The sequence below is a fragment of the Diadema antillarum genome, unplaced genomic scaffold (genome assembly GCF_040938485.1).
Source record: "Diadema antillarum isolate AM-2024a unplaced genomic scaffold, OU_Dant_1.0 seq00000919_RagTag, whole genome shotgun sequence".
In the NCBI taxonomy this organism is placed as follows: domain Eukaryota; kingdom Metazoa; phylum Echinodermata; class Echinoidea; order Diadematoida; family Diadematidae; genus Diadema; species Diadema antillarum.
In genome coordinates this window covers 452,194-467,848 of record NW_027271771.1, presented here as the reverse complement: position 1 = coordinate 467,848, position 15,655 = coordinate 452,194, and the positions used below count along the sequence as shown (strand labels likewise).

Sequence of the window (15,655 nt, the reverse complement as noted above, 5' to 3'; positions counted from 1 at the left end):
TTCTTTACTTTCTTCCTTTTATTTTGATAGAAACCTCTTAATCTCCCCCCATACATACACTACGTAGCTATCAAATCATGGCTTACACGGAGATGCATGTACATGCACTGCAATACTGCGCCTTGCATTGGGGCCTACATGTATGAGACATAACCGATTTTCTATCTAACGTTAGAGGTTGAGTAGTGGTCGTAGTAGAAGATTTAATCATGTCCTTCAGAAGGGTTGAAGTGCATTTAAGGGTCTATAAGTTACTCTCATTGCATTTATTTATGACTTTTTTTTTCAGTTCAGCAGAAGAAGCCATGATTTCAACTTAAAATTTGATGTAGACCCTATGTTACATAATGAATACTCAGATCAGAAATTTCAGATGATCTCTTGATCTTATCATTGCACAGACTTCACATAGGCCTTTCCAGCTGTCTATAGACGATATTTAGTACCTGGGGGTGTTTCATTACGAGCGACTGGTGATCAGTTCTTCTGCTGAATTATGGAAATTCTGATAAGTATAGCACATCAGAACTGATCACCAGTTGCTCGTAAGTTGGTCGTAACTTTACGAACAGCTTTATGAAGCAGGGCCTTGGTATACGATAGGTATCTGCCAATATACACATAGGGCCTACATACATCTTTTGCCAACAAAGAAGGTATGTTTTGATGGCTGGCATCTTTGACATATGACCTTATTCTATAGACCTTTTCTTTACTTTGTGACAACATCATTATACTTGCCAGGGCATGATGGAGCGTGAAGATCGCAGCAGTAATCTGAGGGTGACCCTGTCTGGAGTATCCCTGCCTACAGACCAAGCAGCATCCGATGAGGCAGCACCCCAAGAGCTCTGCCTCATTGATGCCGGCATACAGAGCATGCTGAATCTTCCCCTCGTGGGCCGCATACAGACCCTGAACCTCCACTGCAACAGTATCTCCAAGCTGGAGAACCTGCAGCACCTCCCCCACCTGCGCCACCTGGATCTATCCTCCAACCGCCTTGTCCGCATCGAGGGCCTGGAGCGGCTGGGCAGCCTGAGGACACTGAATGTTGCATGCAACCGCCTGGTGGCTCTGTCTGGACTTGGGAGCTTGAAGTAAGATTTCGATTCATTATTACTATGTTGGAATGACGACCTGGCTTACCACGGTAGTTAAAAGTGATAGTGTGTCTACAAATAGGAGGTCATGGTTTGAGACCCCTTGAGACCAATTGACCCAACAATGTGTTTTATATTTTTGGTCAAAAGTGTACCCTGTAGTGATTACATGTATTTTCTACTATCTCAGAATGTTGCCTGTTTGACACTTCAGGGTATACTGTTTGGAAAATGATGTCACTTTTTATGACAACATTTTCAAAATAGTACACTACAATAGAAGTTTTGAAAAGGTGTCACAAAGCAATTGTGACATCTTAAAGCAATTGCTATGCTATGTGCTGCTTTGATCACTGTAGAATCCTTCCAGAACAGTGCATTCACCACACAACTTCTTGCCTTACTTTCCCTTTTTATGCCTCCGCCACTAAGTGGTGCCGGAGGCATTATGTTTTCGGGTTATCCGTACGTCCGTACGTCCGTCCGCATTCGTTTAGGCAATAACTTGAGTAATATTGCCTGGAATTTTACCAAAGTTGGTCCAGGTATAAAGTATGATAGGGCAATTACTTGATTAGATTTTAGGTGAAATTAACCGAAGGTCAAAGGTCAAGGTCAAATCATGAAATTGTATCTGTTTACGCGATAACTCAAGACTGGATCAAGCAAATTTCACCAAACTTTGTCCAAGGATGATGTATGGTGGGACCAATTACTTGATTAATTTTTGAGTGAAATTGGACAGAGGTCAAAGGTCAACGATCAAGGTCAAATCCTAAAATTTATCTTTTTATGTGATAACTCAAAACTGGATGAAGCAACTTCCACCAAACTTGGTCCAAGGATGATGTATGATACGGCAGTTAGTTGAGTAGATTTTAGTGGCATTGGCAAGAGGCCAAAGGTCAAAAGGTCAAGGTCAAATGCTAAAAATGTTGCTATTTCCCCATGTAGACATGTACTACTGCATAAAGATTCTCCAGAGAGAGTTTCATGTCATATGGTCAAAGGTCAAAAGGTCAAAGATTAGGTGAAAATGTTATAATTTCACTTTTCTCACAAATGGTTCGACGTATATTCATGGAGCTTGGTACTGTATACGCATGTACGGACTGGCAGGGATTATCTAGGGAATTTAGGGGTCATGGGTCAATAGTCAGGGGGTCAAAGGTCAAGGTCAACTCATCAAAATTTTACTGTTTCCCTCATATACTAGTATATGCAATGCTTGTATTATTATTTTTAAAACTTAATATACATGTATTACATAATGGAGATTCTCTTGGAAATTTCCTGCCAGAAGGTCAAAGGACAAAGGTTAAGGGTCAAGGCCAGGTTTAAATGCAAAAAAAAAAATCTATTTTGTACTGTAATTACATTCTTTCTTTATACCTTGAAAATTACTCAATGCATAAACTTATAAAAGGGTTGGTCAGAAGTCAAGTAAAAATCCTCAATTCCCCAAATACATGTACCTGCACTCTTTAATAGACAATTATAGCAAACGTAGGTCAAGGAAAGTGAACATTTAAGATATTTCTGACAAACCTGTCATTTCAATATTTTGCCAGTTATGTGAAACTGTTATCTCACATTGCAAAGACATTATACTATACACCTATTGGGAGAATCATGCATTATGGCGGAGGCATCGGTCGCCATAGCGACATTTCTAATTTTGTTTTAATATTTAATCCAAAATATAAATCAAATATGCACTGCCTAATTTTGATGTTCTTTTTAACTGGATAAAACTATTGGCCTTGGTGTCTCCAAAACTACCATTCACTTCAGGGCTGTGTCCCTCAGTGATTATCGTTTTGAGTAACCTCTTCCCATAGTTTTAACCTTACACTCTCAAGGCAAAGTATTATTATGTTGACCTCTCATTCGAGATATGACACACATCGATCATTGGATAGGACAGGAATCAGAGATCCCACTTGTAGGAGAGTCACTAATATACTGAGTATTCCACCACCCATCCCACAAGGCAAGAGAGGAAACCTGATGAAGTGGTTCATGTGATGCACAATCCAGAAAATTGGCAATCGATACTGACCCTCATGATTCGCCAATAGGTACTTCAAGCACTGGTCTGCAGTCTGGATCAACCCAGCACATTGTACAATATTTTATAAAAGAAGGAACTTACATCCATTGCCCATTTGCCGCCTTTGAATTTGAGAAATCAGTTTGTCAAGAATAAGAACCAGAAAAAAGATACATTGACAGAGGCATGTACACATAACTCAAAATGTCACTGTACAACATTCATTGATCTATTGAATCAAGCTGTTTGCCTGTCAGTGTTACTTACAATGTATTTGTAGTAATTTGAATGAAAAGACTGTATTGCAACAGGACTAATGTCAACAAGAATTATATGATGTATTCATCACTACCTCTTAAATTCCATATTTTCTTTTGTTAGGTCGCTGAAGAGACTCAATGCTTCCTACAACCAAATCCAAGATGTGACAGGCCTGCGTGACCTCCATGGCCCCAACTTCAGTCTGGCACACCTACATCTCCATGGCAACCAATTGTCTTCAGCTGAACATGTGATTGGCTGTTTGGTTGGCCTGTCACACCTCCAGCATGCCACGTTTCAACATGAGGAAAGCGACAATCCAGTTTGCCGACTGCCTGGTATGTGTTATCTTCAGTTTCTGATATTGTTGTCTTTGAGAAGTGCCATTTAGCTCCTCATTTGTAAGTTCTGAGAGAGAATACAATGGACTTAATCAGTGTTATAGGACAGTTACTACAAACCCATGAGGAATTCCTATGTGTACTCTGATCAATGGTAAAGGGGTTGGGGGGGGGGGGATGGGTGGTGAGGGTTGGATGGGGATGGTATTCATTTTATGGCTCATCCAGGTTGGAATGTCTTCTGAAATGGCAGAGGAGTTTCTGTAGACATCAACTTACTTCCCAGTTGGCTGTTGCTTAAAAAGATGCAATCAAACGTATGTCAGAAAATCAAACATAAATCAGATATCAGCCAATCAGAGTTGAGTATTGAAAGATTTATGTTTGATTTTCTGACTTATGTTTGATATAAACTTTTATGCAACAGGGCCATAGTGATCTTTGTACAAACAAACTGATCTTGATTGTCACATATATGATTTAAAATTGCATTTTGTGGTTAGTGCGAGAGACCAATTAGTTCCACGTGAGCATCTTGTGATGTGAATTGTCGTCTTCCGTGACAGGCTACAGAGCTGCACTCCTCAACTCGGTGCCCCAGCTGGTGTCTCTTGATGGTCTAGACAGGACAGGAATGCCTGCCCAGTCTGAGGATGGCCTGTCAGATGTACCAGGTCAGAATCGTTCATCCGAGTTACAGTCGTAGTTCATTTCTAATCTCACATACTGTAGGACATATGCTGTGATACAAGTCTATTTGGCGACGAAAAAGAAGTAATGCCTGGGGTTTCTCTATACTTCCCCAGATTCCACAAGGACAGTTTACAGAAGGCAACTTACAGTTTATTAATCATACACTTACAAGGGTACAATATATCAGGTACCCTGCTAGCTGTTATTCTGTGACCATGAAGACAGATGTTCTGATGTTAATACCACATCACCATAATCATTTGTTCAGATTTTAAGGTGGTATAACCTTTTAGTTGGTGTCAGTCCAATTTTAAAGAAACTCTCCAAGTTCTATATATGTTTGATGTGATTTTGTAGAAGTTACCTTGAGCTTAGCAAGGATTCTCACTGTAATTTTATTGTTAAATCTCTTGCTCCTTTCCACACATTTTCTTGTTACTTGCTGTTCTTTGTTTTCTTCTCACACATGGGTAACTAGCTTTACAATGTTGGTGTAATGTGAATGGAATGAACTGCAAGGGAATATTTAAGTTGTGTTCTGCTCTATATACAAGTGTCTCTCCTCTGTTTTGTTTTCCCCAGGACTGGAACAGTATCTTGACATCCTTCTTTCATCAGATATTGCTAGCAACCCTGAACAGGTGAAACTCTTCTGTCTGACTAACTGTCTTGTTTTGAAGTCATAATTCATCAATATTTTGCCAGGCTCAAACTCTATCAGAGGCAACTCCTTTTGATATCAAAGCCCTCAGGACCAGCAGTTTTCTTTTGTTATATCAAATCTCTGTTATAGCTGAACATTAAATTATGTAAAGGTATAATTAGTGAGGATGATTGTGGTACTTGAATTTTTACCTCATTCTAACAAGAATTTTGTTATATTCATGTTTGTTGTCCCCGCCGAACGAGTTCGAGCAGGGGACTATGAAACGGGCTCCGTACGTGTGTGTGTCCGTGTGTCCGTCCGTCCGTCTGTCTGTCTGTCTGTCTGTGCGTCCGTGTGTGATCAAAATGTTCAATTTGCTACTTCTCTGTCATTTATTAGCCAATTTTGATTCTGTTTGCTTTATATGATAGCACTACATGGGAGCTTTGAAACTTCTACACAGAATTTCAGTTGTGACCTTTGACCTATATTGTACATTTTGCTTCAAAATGCTACTCCTTCGCCATTTCTAACCCGATTTCGATTCCGTTTGCTTTAAGTGATGGCACTAGGTGAGGGCTTCAAAACTTCTACACAGAATTTTGACCTTTGACTTTGACCTTTGACCTTGATTTTTGACCTATATTGTACATTGGCTACAAAATGCTACTCCTTCGCCATTTGTAACCCGATTTCAATTCCGTTTGCTTTATGTGATGGCACTAGGTGAGGGCTTCAAAACTTCTACACAGAATTTTGACCTTTGACTTCTCTGACCTTTGACCTTGATTTTTGACCTATATTGTACATTGGCTACAAAATGCTACTCCTTCGCCATTTCTCACCCGATTTCGATTCCGTTTGCTTTATGTGATGGCACTAGGTGAGGGCTTCAAAACTTCTACACAGAATTTTGACCTTTGACTTCTTTGAACTTTGACCTTGATTTTTGACCTGTATTGTACATTTTGCTACAAAATGCTACTCCTTCGCCATTTCTAACCCAATTTCGATTCCGTTTGCTTTATTTGATGGCACCATGTGAGGGCTTCAAAACTTCTACACAGGATTTTGACCTTTGACTTCTTTGACCTTTGACCTTGATTTTTGACCTATATTGTACATTGGCTACAAAATGCTACTCCTTCGCCATTTCTAACCCAATTTCGATTCCGTTTGCTTTATGTGATGGCACTAGGTGAGGGCTTCAAAACTTCTACACAGAATTTTGACCTTTGACTTCTTTGACCTTTGACCTTGAGTTTTTACCTATATTGTACATTTTGCTACTAAAAGCTACTTCCGGCGGGGACATATATTACGCACCGCGTAATTTCTACTTTTCCTTGTTATAATGGGAGTGTAGTGGACTCAGTTTTTTCCCTATAGGTTGTCACACAAACATAACAAGTGCTAAATGTCATTCTCTTTACTCTTTCTCTAAGATTACAATTTCTCAAAGAGCAGATGGTCATTTTTACAACCAAGCATGTGTAATGTATTCATGTCATTATTTCCCTGATTTTTTACATTGTGTGGTGCCTCCTTGTTCCGTTTTTGTTCTGCAAAAGGAAACACCTCTTCAAATCATAACGCCCAAGATAGACCAGGTGCTGGAGCGGTTTAGGCAGCGTGCGCTGGCGTCATCTGGGACCAGCGGGAGTGGAAATGGGCCAGAGGATAGAAGAGACACCATACCAGCTCCATTGAAGCAGCCACAGGTGAGGAAGGATATAATTTAACCTTTAACCTCCATGGATCAGGGGCCCATTTCAGAAAGGAGTGTACATTTCTCGTAAGTGGCAATGGTTATTGCTAGCATAGCAATGCCCTCAAAACTTACAGCGGTTTGGTTCTTTTCTGCCTTGCGCCTTGGGAACTTGCAATCATTGTGACTTATGATTAGCCATAAAAAGTGTCCCTGGGCTTCAAACAGGATCCGCAGACCTCTGTGTATGAAGTAGAATGAGAACAAAAATTGTAACTCATGTTTTGGTGTCTTTCATGACTGACGGGGATATGTTTATTCATTTTTTTATTTATATGTTATCTATCATTATCAATGTTACATATCTTTTAACTTTTTGTGTACCTTGAGTTCCAACTGGCACAGAAAATCCCTTAGTGTTCTACACACTGTCTAATGTTTGTGGCAGAGAAAGGGTTAAGGATGATAAAGCATCAGTATACCATGGGCATAAATAGCTCTGCAACCCTCTGTCAACGAACCTTTTTAATGCAAGCGTGTGAGGGCACTAAAACATTGTTCTGGGTGTAGTCCCACCAGTGCATATCTGTGTGATCTTTTCATTCCATCCACTTTTCACTTGTTCCTGGTAATGGTATTGTCCCAAGTTGTGTGTCCTCTGAGTTCAGTCATCCCACTTTCACACCATTCCTCAACCATCATGCCACAGTCAGTGGATGATTCTATCATCTGTATGCACTCATCTCTTCTCTTCACAGTTCAGACATTCTCAGCACTCTGCCAGTAACCATGAGGAGAGACTAAGGCTGCTGGAACAGCAGCTCAATGATGTCATGGCCAGAAGACTAGGGGTAAGCAGTTGTATTCTATGTATGCCTTCTGTTTTTTTTTCTGATTTTAGTGGTTTGCTGAAATATAACAATGAGTAATGATAGTATCAGTAGTTGTAGTTACTGCAGCATGTCCCATCTGCATTTTTCATTTCATTTCATTTCATTTCATTTCTTTATTGTCCAAATTATGTATAAAGAGATGACATGGAAATTTGATTTTAGTTCTAGCATCAATACAACTTTTAAAATGTAACCTTGACACCTTTTCTTTTGTATATTAAAAATGTGTGCAATAAACATCCCTCTTGTGGATACAGTTATTGTGAAATACAGCAAACATGTAATCAGTGAACAGAAAACTGACCAAGCTTGTGTAAATTTTGATTGACATATATTATGCTGCCAAAGTGACACAAGTCTGTTCTATGTTTGTCCTGTACAGGCTGTGGATGTTTCTCCCAGTACTGAGAGCCAGGACGATGCATTCCATCCTCCACCAAGGAGAAGAGCTGGTGCTGGCAGAGTGGCTAAAAGAGGTATGAATTCTCCTTTCACCACACCAATCCATGTGGTCCAGTGGTTTGTGCACTATGCTTTGCACAGAAAGGTCGTAAGTTCAAGCCCTGCCCTGGGAATAGGTGAAGTTTTCCAGTGAGATGCATATTTCGTACCACTGGTTTATGAGTTAGTAGCAGCAAATAAGGATGATAAAGCTGGTCTTAACGTGCAATTTCTGCTACCCCATCTCTGGTGATAGATGTTACAGTAACCAGAACATGATGTGTCTTAACTGGTGTGAAAGGCTAATATCAACTTTGAGCAGATATATTTCCTTGTTTCATATGATATCAGACTATTTAGACACTACAAATTATCATGTGAAATATATCAATTATTGCTTAATCAATAAACCTTTTACAGACACAACTTTAAGCAGAGCATTTAATTGGGTGTAAGATAAGCCAAAACATTGTATCTGGCTTGCCTTGATGAATCATATATTTTGTCTTACATATTTGTCAGACACTGATCATACGGATGAGAGTGACAAGGATGCAAACTCTGGGTCAGAGACGAGGAAGGGAGACAAGCTTCGTGGTGGAGGAAGAGGAGGAGGAAGACAAATACCAGCTGGTGTCAAACCTGGCAGACAGTCAGGTGAAGGCTTGAAGACAACAAGTAAAAAGTAAGTTAAGTGTTCAAATTAAATGAGATATTTTCAAGAATTTTATGTAACTGTTATTATGACAAGAATGTTATCTGATGTAGTAAACAAACTGTCCATAGCTTTGCCATTTGAAATAAAACAATTTTTATATTCACCTCAAATGCAAACAATGCTTTGTTGATTTACGATTCATGGATCATATCATGTAGTCCTGAATTTAGTAAATTTACTCTCTCCCTTCAAGGAAAAAAAGAAGACAGAAAATAAAAACAACATGGAAGTTCCTACAACCCTTTGATAATTACCCAGTGTTGGCGAGTTCTTTGTGTAGTTCTAATTGTCCTAACTCTCTCCATTGAGAAGGACAAGCAAAATCACTGACAAAAATTATCTTCATAACTAAAGTCCGCTGTACGCCATTTGTTCCACAGACCGACCAGGTCCAAAGTCAAATCGAGCCCATCCTCTCACAGAGACCAAGATGCTTCAACGTCGCCTTCAAGCGGCCAAGAGAAGAGAGGCAGGGGTAAGGCCTCTGCCACTGAACACATCATTCACACCACCGCTGAGCAGGATGCTGACAAATTAGTAAGCAATTTTTGTATCTTTCAGATGTTGACCAATCCCCAAAGCTGGAATCGTTATCTCTGCAAATTGATATTACAGAAACACATAAGATACCTTGTAGAGTTTTCCTCAACTTCTTTCCATCCATCTGCCAGTAATGTCAAACTGATTAAATATTCCTGTATATTTCTGCTCATTGTCAACTGTTCCAGGATCATTTCCAATAAGCCCTCAAGTGCTTTTGGTAAAAACCCTCTCTAAACTGTTTAGATTGTTGTTTTTTTAAAGATTTTAGCAGCTTGTCATATTACAACATATCATAACATTATTTATATTTTAAAGGTACTAGCCCACATTTGCAAACCCACAAAACTCAAAACTGCATAAAACAGGTCCAATATGACTTCAAGTACAAGTTATAACAGTAACATACCTCACCTGTTGCTCTTTGTCTATACCATTCGATAAAAGAGAGAAAATCATCGTTTTAAAATCAATTCTCAAACCGGGTCAACCCGACCCAAAATCGAATTACGAGCGCGGGCTAGCTACGTACATTAACTTACACATGTATCGCATGCATGTAGTAAGTGCGTGGACCGGAGCTAGCGAGCGTTTTTATACGCATGCATACGGTGCATTTTCATTTATTTTTATGAAAGTAATGGACTAATTGGAACAAAATTTTGCACAGGTGTTACTGCAATCATACCCAAACTCCATGCTAACTATGAGACCAATTGCTGCGGGTTTGCAAATGTGGGCTAATACCTTTAAAGGGCAATGTTTTAAAATTCCTGATATGAATTAAATGAAAGGAAAGGAATAAATATTCTGAGAGAATGATTTAATGGCAGCATACGTTGCACTCTATCTTGAGCTCATGGTGAGCAACAAGAGTTCAAGAGATTTGAAAATGAAGACGTGTCTTTGAGTTTTTGTTTTGTATTCACTTCTCTTGGTAGTCTCTTCTCCAGGAGTTAGACAATGAGAGAGAAAGACGATGGAAGGCGGAGCAAGCCGCCATCAGGCTGGCTGATCACATCAAAGAATTACAAAGCAAAGGTCAGTGCCTTTCATGGGGACATTTCATGAAGGAACTTGTCGGATAAAATATCTGACAAGTCAATTATATCCGACAAGTTCAGAGAAATCAGCCAATCAGACTAAAGAATTTCTCAAAACTTGTCGGATATAATTGACTTGTCGGACATTTTATCCGACAAAGTTCCTTCATGAAACGCCCCCCATGTCAACACTGCTTTGAATACATTGAATGTGATAATGATATTTAAAATGAAATCAGGTGTTCTGTTCATTGTTGTTGATATCATACACTGAGCAAAGTTTGACAGATGGTCCAGATTGTCAGTAACGTGAAAGTTTAGCTGTGTATCTAGTGTTGTAAAGATACACATGTGTTGTACTCATTTGTGTTTGCAAGTGCTTTTAATTTTCATGGACCTCAAGTTCAAGGGAATTTCTACATGAAGTTCTTCTCTGGTTTTAGATATTGATGTGCTAATGTAAGGTAGTGAACTTGTATTGTATGATAATACACATCCAGTGCTCCATACAGCCATCTGTTGGGTTTGTGATCACTATCTGTGAACATATCTTTCAAGATTCAGCGATTCTTATGTACTGATGTCTGTAGCATTGAAAATGTCTTGTGAATATGATGGATTCATAGGAAAACATTATGAGTGCATGAAGTAGAGGTCAAAATGTACAGAGGTAGAGAATAGAGATAATTTGGAGACCAGCTCATCAATGCTTTCTCTGTGGAAATATAAGCATGCATTCCCCACAGTTGTACATAATTACAGCAGAAAAGAATAAAAGTGATTATGAGACAAACTCATGATAGTTTGCTCTGTGGAAGTAAAAACATGTATTCCCACAGTTGTACTTGAGGGTCTTGATACACCATCAGATGCCAAGATCGAAACTATCTAACCTTTTCCATGCCAGGGACTTTAGACAGTATGTTCAATGCTATGGGTTTTCTGTGCCAATTAGCACTCGAGGCACACAAATTGTCAATGCAACATGTTTTCATGTGACAGCAAATGAGGAGAAGGAGTTGCAGGAAGTGGCAGTAGAAGCCAGCGGCCGTCTGAAGCAAGCCCTGATGAATGAGAAAGAACTGAACACAAGACTAGATGAACAGCTCCAATTGTTCAAGGTAAGAAGACAGACCTACCTACGTACATTCTTACTTCGATACATTGCACAAACATACAAAAAATGTAAATGTTGATTTTAACAAGGCAATCAAAGTACACAAATATCTGTTTATATATTTGCTTGTATCTGCAAAAGATTTCCGCACATAAATATTTCAAACAATATTGCAGGAGAGGTTAAAAGAAGTGTCTCAGAAGTTGGCCACCGGTCAGAAGTCAGAGGAGGATCAGAGACAAGCCCTGAGAGCTATGGAAGAGACAGCCAAGAGAATGGAGACAGAAAAACTCAAGGATCAAGCACACAATGTAAGAGTACAGTCAACCTCACCTATCGTCAAATACAAAGGGATGAGAGAAAATTCGTCCACATAATGTATATGCCATATATTTAGCGAGTCTAGTTTTTCACAAATCTGGACTCCCTGACTATTTCACGAGTGGTTAAATTCGGCGATTGTGGAGTACAGTAATGAATAGGGAAATGTATGCATGCGCATACGCGTGTCGCATTCACGTCAGGATCAGTGTTTACCGTAAAGTTCCGTGTATAAGACGCACTATTTTTTCGTCGGAAAACGTTGAAAATCGGGGGTGCGTCGTATACACGGGTACAGTCGAATCACGGAAAAAAATCTGCCATGTACACCCAATTTTATAAGGCCAACTTGAGGCCATGTATGCCCATCGACGTTTGGAAGGTAAGCAATCACTACAACTTACGGATAAATGAGCGATCTTGCAATCTGGACACACACAAAAGCTGCAAATACGAGATAAACTTACATCGGCCTTGTGCAGTAACGATGTATCAATCTGGCCATAGCATAGACAACAGCTGTAACAGCACTGATGTATGCTACCGATGTCAGTCTACCAAGCTACCAACAGCCAACCTAGTAGCTGGAATACGCGATGTACAGGTATCATTACTAAATTACCGATACAGTAAAACTTATCAATGTACTAGTATCAATATGGCCATAGACAAAAGCTGTAAAATAAGGAGTAGGATAGACACTATGTCACCGTAAATATGAACGATGTGTGAAGCATGCATGCATATCCATGTCGTTCGTTTGCTCTTCATTTCACGAGGCCAACCAGGATAGCATAGCTACACTGTAGCTAGCTAGCAAGCCTTTGGCAAAGGCAGCAGCTACAGAGAGGCTTTTGCAATGGACTCGCATGCACACAGCGATTGGATCAAAGTGCGCTTGCCCGTTGCACGCTGTGTGTGCAAGTCCATTGCTCTCTGTGTGCGTGTGCTGAAATTATAGCGAGCTGCCTTTTGCAAAAGGCTAGCACTGTGCATACAAGCATGGTACAAGAGACACACATGTTACTGGTAATCCCTCCGGGCGAAACAACAGTGCATGAGTGTAATTACCGTACGCACCGTACGTCTTGCCGTATGATCCCTCTGCTACACTTGTTGATGTTTTTCTTATTTTTCGTAATGAACCTTCCAGTCTGACATGCGTCTATATGCGAGACACCCTCTGCTATGTATGACAGCAAAGATCGTTCTGTACACTCATGAGTACGATATGCATGACACATGTACCACAATTGAAAGGTGAAACAATAGCAAGTGAGTACCGAGACAAGTCTCGCATTTTGCGTCTTCCATATTTTGCCGATGTCCGATGAATACCGTTAAAAGAAAATATAAAAGGAAACAAAAAATAGAGCAAATACATGCTGCATTCTAGGGAAATTTTGAGCTGAAATGATATGTATGACACACGCAATATTTGCGTGGAAATTTTTGTGTGTTTTTTTTTTTTTAATTTTAGGTCTGAAAGTAGGGGTGCGTCTTATACACGGGTGCGTCTTATACACGGAACTTTACGGTATATTTTCACAAGTTGTTAAAGGGTGTGTACAGTTCTGGTCGAGGTGAGGATTTAGCTTTTAACGTTTTGCGAGATATTCAGAAACCACTCTATGAGATGTCAAAGAGCATACAATTCTAAGGGGTATCAAAAGTTTATTTGATGAAAATCAGTTTTGAAATGGCTGAGATATCCAAAAACAAGGTGAAACAAAGAGATCCTAATAAAAGGCATGGCCTGTCCCCTTTTATTATTATCACTTTTTGGGATATCTCAGCCATTTGAAAACCAATTTTCATCAAATAAACGTTGAATCCTTGTTAAAATTACACGCTCTTTCATGTTTCATAAGAGGTTTCTCATTATCTCACTTAGGAATGTTCAAAACATGAATCCCCACCTCAACCAGTACTGTACATTCCCTTTAAATTCTCAAATACCACTTGACTCTCAAAATGTGCAGAAAGAAAAACCTGGTGAAACATATACAATAGCATATGTAGTTCATGAATTTTGACTTACACAATAAATAGAATTAATGCAAAATTATATCCATCAGGGTAGAGTTTTTCTCTGACTTCTATAACGACTATGTGATGCGAGGAAAGACTGTAATGATGAGTGTTTTAGCTGGAACAAAACCCAAATGTACATATGGATTGAGTGAATGCAGCAATATTAACAGAAGACAACAGTGAAGTTTGGAGACAATCAGATAATCAGTTGAAAAGTTTTGGATTTTTCTAGTTTCAGTGCAGCCATGGCTGGATGATAAGACTACTGCAGTGTGTGATGTCACATATGTACAACAATATAAAGAACATTTTGATTGATTTTGATTTTATTTATTCACAAAATGCATATACATACATTATTCACAAATATGCACATAGTTTGTACATGAAACATATTACACATTTTGTCTGGACCGTCATAAGCTATGAAAAGCTTGACTGGGACGTCCAGTATGGATAACGTACACATATTATGAACATAAACATCATTAAAAAAAATGTATTATGCGCGTTCAATTTGTTCATAGATAGGAAGATGAGAGAAAGAGAGAAAAAGAAAGAAAAGTGAGAGGAAAAGATAAGGAGAGGGATACTCTACATCATGGTAGTTAAAGGTATACAAGATTGACTATTCTGGTAACAACTAACATAGAAGAGAACATGAAAGAGGAATTCCACAAAATCGCCTTTTTCTAATGAAATCCTCAGGCCAAGCGGCTCCAGGAGTACCAGTTGAGGGCAGCAGCCATGGAGCGAGAGGTGGAGCTGGTGAGGGTAAAGGCCGGTCAACAGGAGACTAAGATCCAACAGCTACAGGAACTCCTTGCCAACAGAGAACAGGAGCACAGGTGAGGGGAATTCCCCCACCCCCTTATCCCACTTCCCCCTCTGTACCCCTTCTTGCCCCTTCTTGCTCCCTCCCCCCCCCCATCCATGTAAAGAAGCCTCATATGCTTCTATTTGTATTAGATTTCTCCGTAAATGTGCTCAACTTTGTCTTATGCCAGGAGCATTTTAAAGCTACCTCAATACTGACTGATATAAAGCAGCCATGAAGCCTAGCTTTGATATAGCTGGTTTGAAGTGAGTTCAGAGAGGGAATTGTTAGCATGCCCATTTCTGGAGTGTTATGTAAGAACCATGCCTTGAAACAAACACTTTGTATATGTGCTAGGCTACAATGTGGTTCCGTTGTCACACAGCTGATTAAGTTCAATTATGTAGCATTAGTGAAGTGGTAAGTTGTGTTTAGATATTACTACAGGAGGGTAAAGAGGTGGCACTGGTCTGATTATAGCTCACTCTTAGCATGTCCTGACCCTCTGGTAGCCATGTTCTCAGGCCATCATTCTCTAGAGGGGAATTAGACATGACTCTGAGTGGAAATTTCATGCTGTGTCTCCCCCTGTTAACATGAACACAAGCCATTTGTCACAGTATGCACTTTTGTCACAGAATGCACTTGACATGGGCTGCATTTTGATTGACATATGCCAGATCTTATCAACCATTAGTGGGGCTTTTTGCCATGTCTGATAAGGAGGCTTTTGTCCGTCCACAGAACTGAACTCAAGTCGTACTTCAAGCCTGGAAGCAAGGAAATTCAGGAGATGATTGACAGAGAGCTGAAGAGAGAACGGGAGAAACAAGAACATGGACAGATCTTCTACAAAGAAAGGTTAGAAGAAATCTCAAAATAGAATACTTTGGTCTCATATCATAATCATAATGAATGGAATATCC

The 15,655-nt window shown here is 39.6% G+C and overlaps 1 protein-coding gene across 1 annotated transcript in view; it reads left to right on the top strand.

The window, feature by feature from the left end:
* The first annotated feature begins 750 nt into the window (after positions 1–750).
* The window catches only part of LOC139741309 (leucine-rich repeat and coiled-coil domain-containing protein 1-like), a 34,849-nt gene continuing 19,944 nt past the window's right edge, over positions 751–15,655 (top strand). The window contains exons 1-14 of the mRNA XM_071651896.1: positions 751–1,100; positions 3,538–3,755; positions 4,325–4,432; positions 5,034–5,093; positions 6,664–6,818; positions 7,564–7,656; positions 8,081–8,174; positions 8,662–8,824; positions 9,238–9,394; positions 10,339–10,438; positions 11,443–11,561; positions 11,734–11,868; positions 14,621–14,760; positions 15,474–15,590. Of these exons, the coding sequence (XP_071507997.1) occupies positions 751–1,100; positions 3,538–3,755; positions 4,325–4,432; positions 5,034–5,093; positions 6,664–6,818; positions 7,564–7,656; positions 8,081–8,174; positions 8,662–8,824; positions 9,238–9,394; positions 10,339–10,438; positions 11,443–11,561; positions 11,734–11,868; positions 14,621–14,760; positions 15,474–15,590 (2,009 nt within the window). The remainder of the gene's footprint in view (positions 1,101–3,537; positions 3,756–4,324; positions 4,433–5,033; positions 5,094–6,663; positions 6,819–7,563; positions 7,657–8,080; positions 8,175–8,661; positions 8,825–9,237; positions 9,395–10,338; positions 10,439–11,442; positions 11,562–11,733; positions 11,869–14,620; positions 14,761–15,473; positions 15,591–15,655) is intronic.